Consider the following 17,558-nt stretch of genomic DNA (forward strand, 5'->3'; position numbering starts at 1 on the left):
TGGGATACCCAGCCTTTGACCTGCTTCTGTAATTACAGCATTTATGTAGCTGGAAAATATTCTATTCTGAGGTGGCTTCCCCAGAATGATGGTTGTTGATTTGAGTACTGGGTTTACAATCATAATATTTGCTATTAATACAAAGCAGCCAATTTGAAAACAAGTGAAGACCAGTGTAAAAGACTTGAAGAGAACAGACAGTTTAACAGACATAAGTTAATGGCCTGGAACTTCCACTGTGGATGAAGATCCAAACTAAAATTATGCTGTGGTGGAATGTGTTGGAGAGTGGAAGAGTGAGTTGCACACAATTGAGCCCAGTGTTGTTGATGCATGACTTTCAAGCACACATCTTGTGAAAGTCTGGTTGAGTAATTTGGGATGTGGAGTTGTCCTTCTGCCTTTTGGACTGGGCTTCTGTGTACTACCAGAACTTTAGGTTCTTGATACCATCTGGAATACTGCTTCTCCAGTTTATGCTGTCATGGGCCAGGAGTTGCTGGGAACGTTGCACTTTCTGGAGCAGGTTTTGAAAACGTACTTGACTTGCTTTCTCTCTCCTCTTCATAATCTTTTACAGAGATGAAACTTTGTTCATGTGTCTGGATTCTGCTGAAGGCCGTGTGAGTGATGTGCTTTAAACATCAAAGCTGACTGAATGACTGAGTGTAATTAGAGCCTCAGTGTTCAGCATGTAGGCCTGAGAGAGGATGCTGACATTGGCTTGCTTATTTTATCAGTGCATTCGGAGGATTTTGCAGAGACAGAATTAGTGATATCTCTCCAATGCCTTGAAGTGCCTACTGCAAGTAGTCCATGACTCAGATACATGCAGGAGGACAGGGATCACAACCACACAGTGGACCATAAACTTTTTGTTGTGTTTGAGGTCTTAATCTTCAAACACCCTTTTCCTCAAATGGTCTAAATTTGTAGATTAGCCGCTTTCTGGCAGGGACCTTGTTGAGGGTGTGGTGTAGCATTGTAATGAGAAAGTCTAAGAGCAGAGCTGGGGCCATAGTGCTTTCTTGCATGAGATCAGTTTGCACAGAGATTAGATCTGTTGTGGACCCAATGATTAAGATTACAACTTGCATAACATCATGAAGCACGTGAAAGATAGAGACTAATTTTTACAGCCAGCCAAATTTGGGAATGATTCTCTGCAGTCTCTCCTGATTGAGAAGTCAATGATTTTTATGAGGTCTAAAAAGTCCTACCATAATGGATGATGCTACTCTTTGCATTTCTCTTGAAGCTGACACGAGATAAAATTCATGTCCATTGTGTCTCTAGATGGACAGAATCCACAATGCAATTCAGGGAACAGCTCTTTTGCCACTGGGAGGAGGCAGTGGAGGAGGACCCTTGCGATGATGTTCTTTGTTTCAGATGGTAGGAAGATCTTTTTGTGACTGGGTTTGTCTCCTTTCCTGAAGCTTGTCACAATTATTGCATCACTGATATCCTCTGGCATGTGCATCTCTTCTTTAGCATGGTAGATGAAGTTGTGAATTTGTGACTGAAATTCCTGTCTGCCACATCTTAGAATGGCTTTGTTGTTCTTTGTTCATTGGCAAATAGCGTCTTCAACTTCTCAAGGGTGGCAGCAAGGCTGGTCTGAGATGTTTGCTGTGGAACGGAGTCAAGAGTGCCTATGCTGTGGTCACAGCACAGTAGTTCTTCCAAGTCTTCCTTTCAGCAGCTCTGACTGCCTCTATATGCTTGATAAGTTTACCTCCATTCCTGGCTCTCTGCTGGATGGTCCCTTGGGGGTTTGGGTTATTGTTGGTTTTGACAGTGCTGAAGAATCCACATACTTTATGGTATTAACAAGTTACTTGGCCTTGTGTGCTCTGTCACCCACCATGTGTTCTTTAGGTTGTGGGTGTTCTGTTGGACCTTAGCCTTCAGGTGCCTCTATAGCTGTTTCTTTTCCCTCAACGCATTGTGGAGTTTTCAATTTAACGATGGCTTGCATTTACAGTTAATTAGCTCATGAATCTCTTTGCCACTTGTATCAAACCAGCCCTGGTGCTTTCTGGTTGAGAAGTTAAGATTTTCTTTGCACAATTCCATGACTTTATGACTGATGTAAAGCTGATGGGCTGGATATGAAGGCTATCCAACCCCACAGCTCAGCAAACTGCAGGAAGCTCTGGGCTCAGCGGTGAGCCCAGGGTCAGAATGAGGGGTAAAATATGCATGCACCGGACCACCAGCATATTCCCAACTTCTGCACTGCGGTTCTTCATGGAAACGCTGGCAACATGTTCCTAGTGTTAGAGATCCAGTAGGATCTGGTGGGATCAATTTCGCAAAACCAAGCTTTATCTCAGATTCCATCATACAATGCACCAAAACTTCCAGCATTAATCTTCAGGAACCTTCCACACTAAACTCAGCTTCAAATAACTTCCAAACAAACCTGCAAGTAATTGCTAATCTCATTGAGGACTAATTATGAATCTCCTGGCATGGCGACCCTGTTGATGCTTCAGTGTAATGATATGGGACATGGGGCCAAGAAAGTTACTGGTAGCTATGGCAATCCTGCTTCTAAATATTGGCGTGCTGTGCCTCCCAGTGGCCCCATCAGGCAATGGTATTGATCTTCAATACTGGTGGAATTGACTGCCCTCCTTCCCCTTGGTTATGTTAGCTGCAGGAAGAATTATTGGAAAGAAAAACCGTGCCTTTCAATCATTTCAATGGATGTGTTTCATTTTGGGGTATGTTCGGCCACACTCATGATCAGCTGCACAGTTGTCAAGACTCTGGATCCTTCCATTGATCAGGACATCTTGGCCAGATGACCTCAGAGAGAGGCTTTTGAATGCTGAATAACATGACTGTGATCATGACTGTAGGTTTGTGCCATGACACAACACAACCGTAGTTTTTACCACGATTTACCACTGAGAGTTATTGGGTTGTTTTGAGATGGCATAGGATATTTCTGTGGGCTAGTGTTCTTAGATTGATAATGATTGATAATCTTTTACTTGCAATTGGCAACATTCTATCTTACCGCTTTGTTCATGGGAAATCTGGTCTCAGTAATTTGATAGAATTTTTTGAAGAGGTAACTAAGCATATTGGTGGGGGGTGGGGTGATGCAGTGCGGTAGATGGTTGCCCACATGGACTTTAGTAAGGCCTTTGACGAGATTCCACATGGTAAGCTGGTCTAAAATGTTAGTGCCCATGGGATCCAGGTTGAGCTAGCAAAGTGAATCAAAGGTTGGCTTAATATTAGGAGGCAGCGTGTGATGATGGAGGGTTGTTTGCCTGATTAGAAGTTTGTGACCAGTGGTGTACCACAAGAATAGGTGCTGGGACCTTTCTTGTTTGAGAAATACATTAACGACATGAATGTGAATATTGGAAGTATGGTTAATAAGTTTGCAGATGACACAATAAATGATGGTGCCATAAATAGCAAGGAAGATGTGTAAGTCCAAAGCATGAAATAAATCAGCTGGAAAATTGGATGGATCAATGGTAGATGGAATTTAATCCTGAAAAGTGTGAGGTGATGCATTTTGAGAGGGCAAACCAGGGTACAAAATACACAGTAAATGCTGGTACCCAAAGGAGTGTTGATTAACAGAGGGACCTTGGTGTACACCCATAAATCTCTGAAAGTGGCAGGCAGATGGAGACAGTGATGAAAAATGCATATAGACTATTGTGTGCAGTTCTGGTTGCCACACTATAGGAAGGATGTGATTACGTTGGACAGAGAGCAAAAGAGCTTCACCAGGATGTTGCCTGGAATGGAGCATATCAGGAGAGATTGGATGGGCTGTTTTTTGAAGCAATATGTATACAGTCCTCCTAGAGATGGGGAAGTACTCAATCTTATCTCAGGAAATGAAATTGAGACTGTGGGGAACACTTTTGGAACCGTAACTATAATTCTGTAAGTGCCAAAGTAATTATGGAAAGGGATAATGTTGGTCCTCAAATTAAGGTCTTGACTCGGGGAAAGGCTGAGTTTAATAGCATAAGAGAGGTCCTGACAAAAGCAGATTGGGAGCAAATGCTTGATGGTAAAATGTCAACTGATAAGTGGGAGTCTTTTAAAAGAGAGTTAGTAGGTCTTCAGGGCCAACATCTTCTGGTGAGAGTGAAAGACAAAGATGGCAAGATTAGGGAAGCTTGGATGACAAAGGATATTGAAGGTTTGATTAGGACCTTATGGCTTGTATCAGAACTGTGATTAGAATGTAAGAATGTATGGAGGCAGCACTCGGTATACCAGGTATCCATATCAGTCAAAGTACCACTGAAAACTGGTGTTCATAGAAGGAAAACCTTTTCTAGTATAAAAATGACAGGTACAGGCAACTGGAATTAAAGGAATCTCTTGGGGAATATACAGTGTGTCAGGGAGAACTTGGGGTGGGGGGGAGGTTAGCAAAAGGGGCTGTGAAATATCCTTGGCAAGAAAAGGATTAAGGAGAATCACAAGATTTCTTATAAGGATATCAGGAGCAAAAGAGTAGCCAGGGAAAGAGAGGAACCAAAGGGTTAAACTTTGCATGGAGCCAGGGGATGTGGGCAAGGTCCTAAATGAATATTTCTCACCCATGAGACGGATGTGAAAGACAGTGGGTTCAGGGAGGGGTACATAGATAAATTGGAGTATGCCAATATTAAGAAGGGGGAGGTGCTGGATGTCATGGAATGCCTAAGCGTCAATAAATCCCTAGGGCCAGATGAGATCTATCCAAGGTTGCTATGAGAAACCTGGGAGGACATAGCTGGGGCATTGATGGAGATTTTTGTGTCTTTGTTAGCCACAGGTGAAGTGCCAAAAGACTGAAGAATTGCTAATGTTGTTCTTTTATTTAAGAAGGGCAGCTGGAGAGCCTTACATCAGTGGTAGGGAAATTATTGAAATTATTGTATATGATTTATGTACTTTTGAAAAGGCAGAGGTTGATCACGGATAGTCTTTTTTGCAGGGGAATTTTGCCTCACTAATTTGATTGAGTTTTTTGAGCAGATAATTAAAAAGATTGTCTATATAGATTTTAGTAAGGCATTTGACAAGGCCCGCCTGCTGGGCTTATCCAGAAAGTTAAGAAACATTGGATCCAAGGCAAGCTGGCTAATTGGTTCTAAAATTGTCTTGGTAATAGGATGCAAAGGATGGTGATGGAAGTAAGTGTGCAGATGACACAAAAGTTGGTGGTGTTATGAATAGTGAGGAAGATTGTCTGAAGCTACTGCAGGTCATAGATCAGATGGCAAGTTGGGTGAAGAGCTGGCAGATGGAATTTAATGAGGTGATGCATCTTGGGAAGTCATATATGGGTAGGACACATGCAGTAAATGGTAGGGTGCTAAGGAATGTTGATGGACAGAGGAACCTTGGGGCTCAAATCCATAGCTTCCTGCAGGTAGATAGGGAGCTGAAGAAAGCATATGGTATTCTTGCCTTTATAGGTTGGGGCATAGCATATAAAAGCTGTGATGTTATGTTGCAACTTTACAAAACACCAGTTAGACTGCACTTGGAGTATTATGAGCAGTTCTGGTCTCCATACTCTAGGAAGGATGTGGTTGCACTGGTAAGAGTGCAGGGGAGATTCACCAGGATGTGTCTGGAATGGGGGACTTTAGTTGTGGGAGAGACTGAATAAGTTGGGCTTGTTTTCCCTGGAGCAAAGGAGGCTGAGGAGTGACCTGAAAGAGGTATATAAAATTATAGGAAGACATAGATAGGGTAGATAGAATCTTTTACCTATTGTCAGGGTATCAAGAACAAGTGGACACAGGTTTAAGGTGAGAGGAAGAAATTTTAAAGGGGATTTGAGGGGAATTTTTTTTTATACAAAGAGTGATTTGTCTCTGGAATTGGCTGCCAGAGAATGTGACCTCAGGATATCCAAAAATATTTAGAACCAGCGAAGAACTTTTGAAATGTGAGTTCAATGTAGTTAATAACACTGTGAGTTTTCTCTTATTTGTCTAGATTGGAACTTGCATTAAGTAATGGTATATTAATTTGAAAAGCAGGGGCATCATCCCCATTGTCATGTTGAATATCTATCCTTTACTCAATATTGTTAAAGCATTGTCTGATCATTTTCACATTACTATTTAAGAGAGTTTGTTATTATACAAATTGGTGGCTGCCTTTCAAATATTGACAGTGGTGCCTACACTTCAAGACTACTTCATTGACTGTGGGGAGATAATTTGAAAGAGATATGAAAGGCAGCATTCAAATGTAAGATTTTATTTTAGGTGTATCAGAACTGTGATTGGAACATATAGAGGCAGCACTCAGTATACTAGGTATCCATTTTCAAAGTCACAGTACCACTCAAAACTGGTGTCTATAGAAAGAAAACTCCTTCTCATATAAAAATGGCATTACATTGACAAAGTGAGTTAATGGCCATAGATATTCTACTGATTAAAGTAGGGGCCCTTGAAAAAAAATGGCTGTTCGGGAATAAATGAACTCTACTCTCTTGTCCTTAGGAAAAGTGAAATAACTCTTTGGAGCTAGCTTAACTCCCTTTTCAGTGCTATAATCAATCAACTTTTACATAGATCCATTTACTGTACTTGTGGGCAAGGCTAAAAGTACTTAAGAGATAAAAAAACTGATTAGCACTAAAACAGCTCAGTCGCTGACTTTTCATCTTTGGTGTCTTATATCTAGGTAAGAGTTTATTTTGTGTATCTGCTGCCTTTCATATTCTAGGAAAAAACTAGGTTGAGCAATGAGTTGGTTGCTAGCTGGCATGCGCTGACAGTAGAAAATGCTCTAATATGTCGTGCTTAAAGGGAATCTCATTAACAGGAATCAAAAAGTGATATTTGCATAGTGGAATCAGATTATTTTATTAACTCATCTGCTCTATTGTGTCTTTATTAAAGTGGAAAATACTAACCAGGCACCCCAGATTGTTAACGCAGTGAAATGAATGCCTGTTCTACTTGTGTGCCTGGTTTCAAAGTGAGATGTTTTGTCGTGCTTTGTTTCTCTTGCTTGTCAGTGAGAGAAAGCAAGTGAGAGCCAATGAGATTAAGTTGTTTGAGCACAATGGACCCAGCTCAAATAAAATAATTAGAATTATTGTTTTCGTACAGTACTTAAAGTAGTACAATGAATGCCGAGGCTATTTTGTAACAATAATATTCTCCTGCTTGTCTTTCCTGAAAACTAAGAAAGAAACGTGATTTCAAAATCACCAGCAAGCCATATACCCATACACATGTAATGAGTATTGCTACTCTGATGGATGCATTATCACTCTTTGTTCAATTTTTTTTGTTTTAAAAAACTGCAGATACCGAAAATGTGAAAACTCAGCATTTGTGGGAAGAGAAATAGTCAATACCGAAACGTCTACTGTTTCTATGACCACAGATGTTACCTGACCTGCTGAAGTTTTTCCAGCCAGTTCTGGTTTTTTTATCCTTATTTTCGCCAATATGCAAATGACCTATCCCTTTCTGGGTTTGTTCTGAGACGGAGACCTTTGTACAGTCAAGAGTTCTCACACTGTTGCTCGGCGTTACTCCGCCCCCAGATCGGACTTTAGGACCATTTCATGGGATGGTTGTCACGTCTCCACCACAACAAAGTGAATTGTGCCACCAAGCATTTTAAAAGTTAGAGTCATAAAATCACAGAGTTATACAGCACAGAAAGGGGCCCTTCGTCCCATCACGTCCCTGACAACCATTTTGCCCGTCTAACACTAATCTTTTTTGCTGGATTAAGTTTAAGCATTCGGCCAATATACCGCATTGTGATGTTCCGACTGAAAGTTTAGGTAAGTTTCATGTGAAAAACGAGTAGCGTTTATTTTGGTCACTTGTTCCCTATATTTTTCGGCTGGGCTGCTGCTCGCATTTGGACATCGGGACGTTTAGATAATCGGAGATTTATCCTTGCTCCTAATCAAGGTGAGTCTAACCCGAGAGTTGTTGATGCTAACACTAGGCATCTTGGTGTTCCAATCCTGGAATTTATGCACATATCGCAGCGTTGGCCTTGGGCAGATTTTCAAAGTTTAATAAGAAAGTAAGGATTTTCCTATGACGCCTACTTCTGGTGAAGTTACAAGTTGAAGGGTTAGAATGGGATTTTTATTAGTATATTTCTCTGACAAGTTAGGGGTTACAACGTCCATTTTGTCCATCACGCCGAATGGTGCACAGTGTTGCTTTGCCGAGGTCCATTCACTTCTGTGAACAATGATTTTTTTCCGCAACAAGGGCCCAGGTTTTGCATCTAAACCATGTCCAAGTGCGGATGCACGGGCTCTGTGCTCTAAATAACCCTGCTTTAACCGGGCACCTAATGTATGGAAAATCTTTAATCGGAGCAAAATGTTTTGAATTATACCTTGCATACAATCCCACCATTACAGGGATAATATTGCAACACGGTGCCTTAACTTTGATTCCATCTGAAAGCTGGTGACAGTCCAGGACAGAGCTGAGCCCGTTTAAGTACAAATGGACTAAACTGGCAGTAGCAGTGGAAATGCCGTTGCCGGTTTGTCACACGTGGAGTTCAGCCTTGTATGTTGCTTCCTCTCTCACTGCAGCCAGTAACTTCTAATCGCCAAACACTAGCCAAAATATCAGCATAATCAATATTGAGGTTGAAGTCAATGATAACGGGGCAGCCAATTTAAAACAGGTTTGGGCTGCAAGAGTTTAAATGCAGTAAATAAAAAAAAGCGGCAATATGTTTCTCACAAAGAACTAAAACATTCAGAATATGTAGGAGATGCAATATAACTCAAAACCGGTTTTCACGTCGCTGAATGTCACTAAATGTTATCAGGACATGTTGGAGCCGAAATGAAACCTCTCACTGCAGTTGGAAATGTAATATCAGCCAAATAAAGACTTTCCCATCTGTTTACTGAATTGTATAAATGCATCCCACGTTCGATCCATCGGACCGATTTAAAACCTGTTGAATTGCATTGAATGATCTGCGATAAATTTCTGTTAACCGATCACCCCAAAACAACAGGAAACATTGTTTTATTTTCCTTTTGAGAGAGATCTCTGGGTTGACGGCGGATGTAGGAAAACAACACTTTTGCCTTATTTTTTTACTTTGGTAATTCGACGTGATGTTTTTGCAAACCTACATGCACAAATGTTTCGTGTTCACCCTCTCTTTATATAAAAGAACATTCTTGACAGTTTGGGATTTATGAAATGTTATTGTGGGAGCCCATCCTTTCCCGGTCCAACATAATAATCCCCTTCGCATTCCAGTAGTGCACATTGTAATCTCAAACCATCTCAAACCGATTTCAGTATGAAAGGGTTCCTCGTTCCCCTCCCCTGTCACATAGGGAACATGTTGTCAGATGTCTCATGCCTGAAGGTAGTTTAATTAATTGCGCAGAATTCCAGGGAGGCGCATCTTAAACAGAGCAGGGGACAAGGAATAAATACTCTAAAGTTATATATATAACTCGTTTCTTCACTGGGACTGATGTTTGGTCAACATTAATAGTGATTGGTGGATGCTGACGGTGAATTTCTCTAACTCGCGTACGTAAAGGATGAATTCCTCGTGGGGAAGTGTTGTGAACGCAACGCTGTCCTCTAACGCGATCTCCGCGCCAGTGGACCCGTTCAGTGGTCCCCTGAACACCATCGAACCCTGGAACTTCAAACTTCTGGCCACTTTAATGTTTTTCGTGACATTTTTATCACTTTCTGAAAACTTCACCGTGTTGCTAGTGACGTACAAATATAAGCAATTGAGGCAGCCGCTGAATTACATCATTCTCAATTTATCCCTGGCCGATTTCCTCGTCTCGGTCATCGGCGGGACTCTGAGCTTTATCACCAACTTGTATGGATACTTCGTCCTGGGACCCTGGGCGTGCGTTTTAGAAGGATTTGCAGTAACATTTTTTGGTAAGTCACGTTTCTTTTTGAAGTTAATAGGCGTGAACATTAATTATTGTATCAAGAGTAACAGGTGATAGTAACATGGGAAGAAAATAGTAAGTAGTTACGTCGGTAATTTAATATATGTTATACAGACATTTCTATTGGGTAGGTTGTATATTACTTGATAGGAGATGCCGTCAATTGGTGCTCTGTGTAAATGCTGCCGTTATCACAGGGTATTAGGGGGAGAGCTTTTCACGATGAAAATGCAACAGTTGCCGTGGGCTACTGGGCAGGAATAATGACCGATCGCGGGTCTCTGGGAGCTCAAGCTGCATTTTCAACGGCAATTTATTATGAATGTGTCACCTGCTCCGGCATCGATTTTGTCAGTTAACAGGCTTATTCCCCAACACACGGCTGAAGTGTGAATCGCACAGTCCCTTTGCTCCCACATCAGTTTTAAGTTGAAGAACTTACAGTGCAGAGCTCGCCGTTCGTCGCATAGTGTGGAGGCGGTTATTGTAGCTAGGCTTCAACTCTGCAGCGAAGTGGGCACCGTCCTTAAACTATGCGGGGCTTTTTAGTAAACTTGGAGTGAAGGTAAAGTGCATTTCCTTGGATTTAACATACTACGGAGGCAGAGAATGAATCTGTCCCTGCAGCCGAAAGGAAGATTAAAACCGAGATTTCAGGACCGGTTATTGTAATAGTGGCTCACGGGGTAAATATTAGTGGCAGTTCTGAGCTTTGCGATGATCCTTCTTCGTGTTTATTGAGACTGGTTCAAATCTCCATCTCCTTTCCCGTTAGGACAGTTTTTTTACCAACAGAAGATGCTCTCAGAAACGTAAACATGTCCTGCATTCAGAGCTGGGAGCTCCTGCTCCCAGAGACTTACTGGTGAATTTCCTGAAGTAGGTATTGAAACAAAAGGCTGAAACACAAAAGTTGTGCCCCAAAACCTTCAGAGCAGACTTTCGCTTTTACCGCATGAACACAGAGAGGAAAACCTGACGGGGACGATATAATAACAAAAGCCACCTTCCCGCTGGCCCTTAGTTTGAACACGAGGCCGTTTTGGCTTGATGGGGACGAGAAGCTGTTTGAACCAGGCAGAGGCACGGATTGGAGGGCCACCCTGAAGGGCGCACCTGGAAGCAGAACATTGGTCCGCAGAGGAGAATGGGAACTTAATCTAATTTTTCCAAAGCCACAAAAGTCAGCTGTCCTGCTAACAGTCCGTTGCAACTGCAATTTAACTCAGGTGCAAACCAGGTGAGTGAAGCTTCGTGGGGTGCAAAATCACAGACGTGCACTAATACATTCCCCACTGCACGGCTGTCGGTTGCCGGAACGGCTTCTGGTGGTCATTGCTAGCACTGTGTGATGGCAGTAATCTCAGAGGAGTGTTTAATGCTGCCCTTTTATTGTAGCTTAAGGACAACGATGCCCAGAGGTGACCTCCTATCCCATCTGGTTCTACATTGCCTGCAATGCTAAATCCAACCTCAATTAGTTAAATGAAATCAAATCAAATTGGATCATTGGATTTAAAGTAGAAGTAGAAAATGCTGGAGGAGAGAGAAATGGAATGAGCATTCTGCAGTGTTTTGTAGTAATGCAATTTTTTTCTAAGAATATACTTTATTCTTCATACATACAATAAATACAATGACTGATCTTCATCTATATTTATTGTACCAGCAATCCAATATGTTCCTTTACAATGCATTAACACCACTTGTGCTTCCTCCTGAAACAACACACCCCTGGAACATTTGAGAGGGTATTACACAGGACCCAGCCCCTCAGTAACCAGTGGTGGCAGAACCCTAGACTGCGGTCTGTTCCCACTGAGTCTGTGTAGTGGGTGCACCAAGGTTCAGAGCATCCCTCTGCATGTGCTCCAGAACCTTGGAATGTGCCCATCAGCAGCATTCGTTTGTGGATATCTCCTTACTCTGGAAGGCCAGCAAGTTTTGGGCAGAGCAAAGTGTGTCATTCATGGAGTTGATGATCTTCCAGCAGCAGATGATGTTTGCCTTAGTCTGCCTCCCTGGGATCACAGAGGCTTGTGTTACACAGTCGCTGTAGGTGAACCTTGTCGAGGACTGCTGCATCCCTTTCTAGGCCTTCTTGGGAAACGCACAGTCCATGAGGAGGTAAATGATTGTCTTGTCCACACCACAGCCACATTGAGGCTGGCATGGGGTGGGATTGAATCTGACAGGAAGGGCTCCTCTCACAAATAGCCAAGTGAGAGCTTGGTGATTGTTTGTAAGCTTTGGTGAAGAAGCATTCTGCTGAATGAATTTGATAGTGTGCTTGAGGAACCACCTCACAGGATCCATTATCTTCCTATCCCACAAGGCCTCTAGGACATTCCATGCTGGCAACTGCCTGATAGACATGTGGTCATAGGTGGGAAAAATCTAACTTGACAGTTGAAGCTTGGTACTGTCACACTGTCTTTGACTTTTATGGTGCCAGATGTGGCTCAGTTGGTACCACTCTTTATCTCTGAGAGGAAGGTTGTGAGTTCATTGGTCCATTCTGGACTTCAGCCATTAAAAGCTAATCTCATACTCTAGTGCAGGACTGCGGAGTGCTGCAATGTCAGATATCCTATCACAGATGAGTTGCCTCTCAGTTGGATGTGAAAGATCCCGTGGCATTATTTTTAAGAAGAGTGGTAGAGCTCTCTCAGGAGTCTCCAAGATCTGTCCCTTTATCGGTATCACCAAAAAATTACCTGTTTTTCTCATATTGTTGACTGAGAGGATTTTCTAAGTACAAATGGACAGCCATATTTCCTACATTGCACCCCTTCAAAAGTTCTTCATTAGATGTAAGGGTCTTTGGAATATTCTGAGATTTTGCAGTGTACTGCACAAATTGTTCTTTTGTGCTTTTATGGATATCTTTTCTGTCAATACTCCAGAGCTGTTACTTTTGGACAGAAGTGGGCAATGTTATTTATGTCTTGCATTACTTTGCAACATTAAAAATTGAACAGACAAAAACCTATGTATTTTGTTACAGGCATCTTTAATAAGAACCTTTCTCATGGAGAAAATTATTTGCCAATCAATCATAGAAAAGTGTAAATAATTTCAATCATGCATGGTTGAGGAGATAGGATTTGGTGAGGCTATTGATGTTGGGGAATATACCCCCTGAAAATGAGGCTTTAAGATTTTAGGCATGAATGAAGATTCTACTCTGAGTGTAGCAGCAAGGATGTCAGAACATTAGCTCATAGAATAATGTACCTATTATGTTTATTGTGCATATGGAAGTTCTTTGAAAGATCTATCCAGTCGGACTCACGCTGACACTTCTTCCTCATATCATAGATCATGGAACAGAACTGCACAGGAACTGGCTCCACGGTTAACCATGTCCCATCAGACTGCACATGGTTGAAACCCCTCTATTTCCTGCCTGTTCATGTGTCTGTCTAAATGCTTCTTAAACATTGCCAATGTATCTGCTTCCCTGTCAGCACGTTCCAGGCACTTGTCACTCTGTTTAAAAAAACCTCCCTCACAAATCTCCTTTAAACTTTCCCCCTCTCACCTCAAACCTGTGCCCTCTAGTATTTTACATTTCCACCCTGGAAAAAAGACTCTGACTATCTTCCCTATCTATGCTCTTAGTAATTTTATATACTTCTATCAGTTCAACCCTCAGCCTTTGAGACTCCAAAGAAAATGATCCAAGTTTATCTGACCTCTCCTTTTAACCAATACAGTCTCAATCTAGGCAACATCCTGGTGAACCTCTTCTCCACCCACTCCAAAGCCTCCACTTCCTTCCTATAGGAGGAGGAAAGAAGAACTAAGTAAACACATAATGCGAATGAAACAACATATTTTGTCAATTTTTGTCAAGGTTCGCATTATGGAAAATTGTTATCTCAATGGTTTTCTAGGAATGCAATCCCTTCATAACACAGTCTAATCTGGCCTAGATAATATTTATACAGCAGCAATATGCCAACTTTTATAGTCAAAGCCTTAACTGATGAAGGAAATATGCCAGACGCCTTCTTTACCACCCTATCCACTTGTGCTGCCACTTTCAGCGAGCTATGGACTTGTGCCCCAAGATCCCTCTGTCTATCAATGTTCCTAAGGACCCTGCCATTTACTGTATGCTTTCCTCTTGCATTTGACCTCCCCAAAATGCATCATCTACACTTGTCTAGATTAAATTCCATCTGCTCAAATTTCCAATTGATCTACATTCTGCTGTATCCTTTGAAAACTATCCTCACTATTCAAAACTCCACCAATTATCATGTCATCTGTATACTTACTAATCAGACCACCTATGTTTTCATCCAAATCTTAATATATATTACAAACAACAGAGGTCCCAGCACTGATCCTTGCAGAACACCACTGGTCACAGACCTCCAGTCAGATAAACACATCTCTACCACTACCCTCTGTCTTCTATGACCAAGCCAATTTTGGATCCAATTTTCCAACTCCCATGTGCCTTAATCTTCTGGACTAGCCTACTATGAAGGACCTTATCAAATGCTTTACTGAAGTCCATGTAGATAACATCCACCACCCTACCCACATCAGTGATCTTTGTCACAGAAAAACTGAAAAATCCAAAAAACGTTTTCATTCAAGTGGTTACTATTAAATCTTCTTTCACCACTTTTTCACAATAATAAAACCTTGTTTAATAAAGATTGGTTTCCTCAATACTTTAGCCTATATCTTTAAATCTGTGATTTGTTAGTTGCCAGTCCTTCTTCCACCAGACGATTTCCTCTTCTTTACTCTAGTAAAAGGTTTCACGATTTTAACCTCTGATCAAATCTTTCCCTATTCTTCTCTGCTTTAAGAAGTTGCTCCACATTACTTTTCCTTTTATGCACTGTAGTATTCTAGTCATTTTCTTATAGACAGTTATCTTCGACATTGAAATCCATCTTGAGCACGAAACAACCAAAAGACACCTTATGCTTCTGTTTATAAAGCCAAGGATTCTTTATCTCTTTCCAACAGCCAACCTGTTCTCCCTTCAGAGATTTGTGTGGGTGCATCTCAAGCTATCTCTGCTCCAGCAACCCTATTAAAATTACACCATTTCAGTTATATTTCTCACCATATTCCTCCTCCCAAATTAAACTACCTCACACTTCTCCATGTTACTTTCTTCTGTAAGTGTTTATATTTCACCCCCTTTTCCAAGTCTTCCTGGAGTGTGTTGGTATTCTCTCCACTAAATGAGGAATTAATGGGATCAAGGCTAAAACCTGAAAGCCCCAACTTGAATGGCTAAAGTTGTTTGTCAGCAAACCTACCTTCAATAAAAACATTAACCCAAGAAATTAATATCATGTTTTTTTTTTCAGATTGAATGTATGATATGGCCATAGGTCATGGTTGGGGGTATTTTATTTCCACTCCTGGATCAGAATGGAACTCCTTTGCCCAGTGGAGTTTTGTGGATATGTGTTCACATGAATAAAAAGGATAGATGTTGATTTAAGTAAACTTATCAAATGCCATACTTTTCTTGCTTGGTCTTTATTGACTTTGGCAGGAAGAGAAATTACATAAGGAGAGTACAGTCAAATCAGGATGGGTGTTCTCCAAATTCCTGACATATCTCAGATATTGCACAAACTGCTGCCTCAGGTAGTGTACCACTAAAAGCTGAACTTCACAGCCTACTTACACATAGTAGGTTAAGTTCAAATTCTTTGCTTTTCCTATTGCTGGAAGATCTTATTCAAAATTCTCCCTTAAGTAATTTTATATAATGCTTCGATGTTTTCTGTCATGTGTGGCTTCCAGTCTTTGTGCTGCAGTTAATCCAATCAAATGTTGCCAGGCTAGACATTGATTTTTCTTTGTACTTTCTTCTTCTTAGGGCATCTCCCAGGATCAAGGATGATTTGTTACTATTCCAGTTCCATGGAGTGGGTAAAAAACAGTGCCTGCATTCTTTTAGTGTGGGGTGGCTCTTGCAAACCAGCTACCACATAGTCTTGAAGGAGCAAGGTCTTGGTCCAAAAAGATCCAAGGCAATTGGAGACCAGGCTCTTCTGCACAGACACAGCACAGATATGTATGTGGACACACCCATATGCATGTGTGCTCTCTGTCTCTCTCTCTGTCTCTCTCTCTGTCTCTCTCTCTGTCTCTCTCTCTGTCTCTCTCTCTGTCTCTCTCTCTCTGATCATATTCTCACATACATGGAAAGAAAGACACATCATCTTGCCCAGGCCCTTCTTCTCAGCCCCGCCATCCTCACACCACACCACTCCAATCCTCTCCCTGCTTCATTTACCCCCACCCTCATCAAGTGCCCTTATCAGGCTTCCCCTCCCTCAGACCCCTTGACTCCCTCCACAATCAATTATCTCTTCTCTCTTAGCTCCTTCCTTTCCACCCAAATCCCCTACTCTCCATCCCAGGGTCCCCCTGCTCTAAGGCTGCCAGAGTGAGACTGTCTCCGCTGACAGCCACTGCTCCCCTTCTTTGGGACTGCATCAGACCTGCTGACTGACCTCCCTCCCAGTCCTTGCAGCTATGTTGCCTGAAGCCTGTGGCCAAGCCCTGACCTCCCAGAACCACTCCTAGATTTCCTCAGGAGAATCTTCAGTCACCACCTGTTGTTGCATGACATCAGCAGAACATGGTGTCCCTGAGCATTGCAGACATTTCGGTAGGTTCCAGTAGCAATTTCCCAGCTGACAGTAATAGATTCATACCATGGGAGCATTTCACATAGAAGACCCTAAACTGAAAGGGCCTCAACTCCCACATTGCCTTTAACCCATGGGGTTTATGTCTCCCTCACTATCCCCACATCCATGTGGCCTCCATCTTCCTTGCTGTCCTTAAACCCATGGTCTCCTTGTCTTTCTCTTTCCTGTGTTCTCTGTTATCTATCTCAGACCTAAAGAAGGCTGGACTAGATGTGGCCTCCATCTTTTATGCTATTCCTTAAACTCACAGGGCCCTTTCTCTCTTGTGCTGTCCCTAAACCCATGGGGCCTCCATCTCCCATGCAGTCACTAAACCTACAGCTCCTCTGTCCCCTCCATTCTCCTTAAACCCACGTGGGCTCTGTCTCTCCAGTACTGTGCTTAAACCTATAAGACCTCAGTTCCCTGTGCTGTTCCAAAACCTACAACTTGTCTGTCTCTCAAACCATGAGGCCTCTGTCTCCTACATGGTCACTTAAACCTATGGGACCTCCATCTTCTCTGCTGCCCCCAAACCCTTGGGATCTCTGTCTCTGGTACTGTCCCTAAACCCACAGGGCCTCTGTCAACACCAGCTCAATGTAGCCCTATGTTGCAGCTCTAACTCTCTTGCACCTTCCTCCAATCTTCTATGTTTTAACACCAGGCTATGAATATTTATTGATATTTTGAGGGCACACAAACAGCATCCGAATTCTGCAATTATTCAATTAACTTCATAACAACTTAAGAATATTTTTCGATGTTCATCAAATTCCATATGAGGACTATTTGAACAAGATTTATCACCATTTTTGATGTGTGGTCCATACAATGTCAAGCCCAAACACGTGAAGCTGCTTCCTTCAGTAACCACAGCATTGCTTTATAGAGCAAGTTTAGAATCATGATCTGCTTGGAGGATTGCAATT

At 42.0% G+C, this 17,558-nt stretch overlaps 1 protein-coding gene across 1 annotated transcript in view; it reads left to right on the plus strand.

The window, feature by feature from the left end:
• Nucleotides 1-9,565: 9,565 nt before the first annotated feature.
• The window catches only part of valopa (vertebrate ancient long opsin a), a 35,573-nt gene continuing 27,580 nt past the window's right edge, over nt 9,566-17,558 (plus strand). Inside the window, exon 1 of the mRNA XM_052027743.1 lies at nt 9,566-9,926. Within this exon, the coding sequence (XP_051883703.1) occupies nt 9,566-9,926 (361 nt within the window). The remainder of the gene's footprint in view (nt 9,927-17,558) is intronic.

The sequence above is a fragment of the Pristis pectinata genome, chromosome 12 (genome assembly GCF_009764475.1).
Source record: "Pristis pectinata isolate sPriPec2 chromosome 12, sPriPec2.1.pri, whole genome shotgun sequence".
NCBI lineage: Eukaryota > Metazoa > Chordata > Chondrichthyes > Rhinopristiformes > Pristidae > Pristis > Pristis pectinata.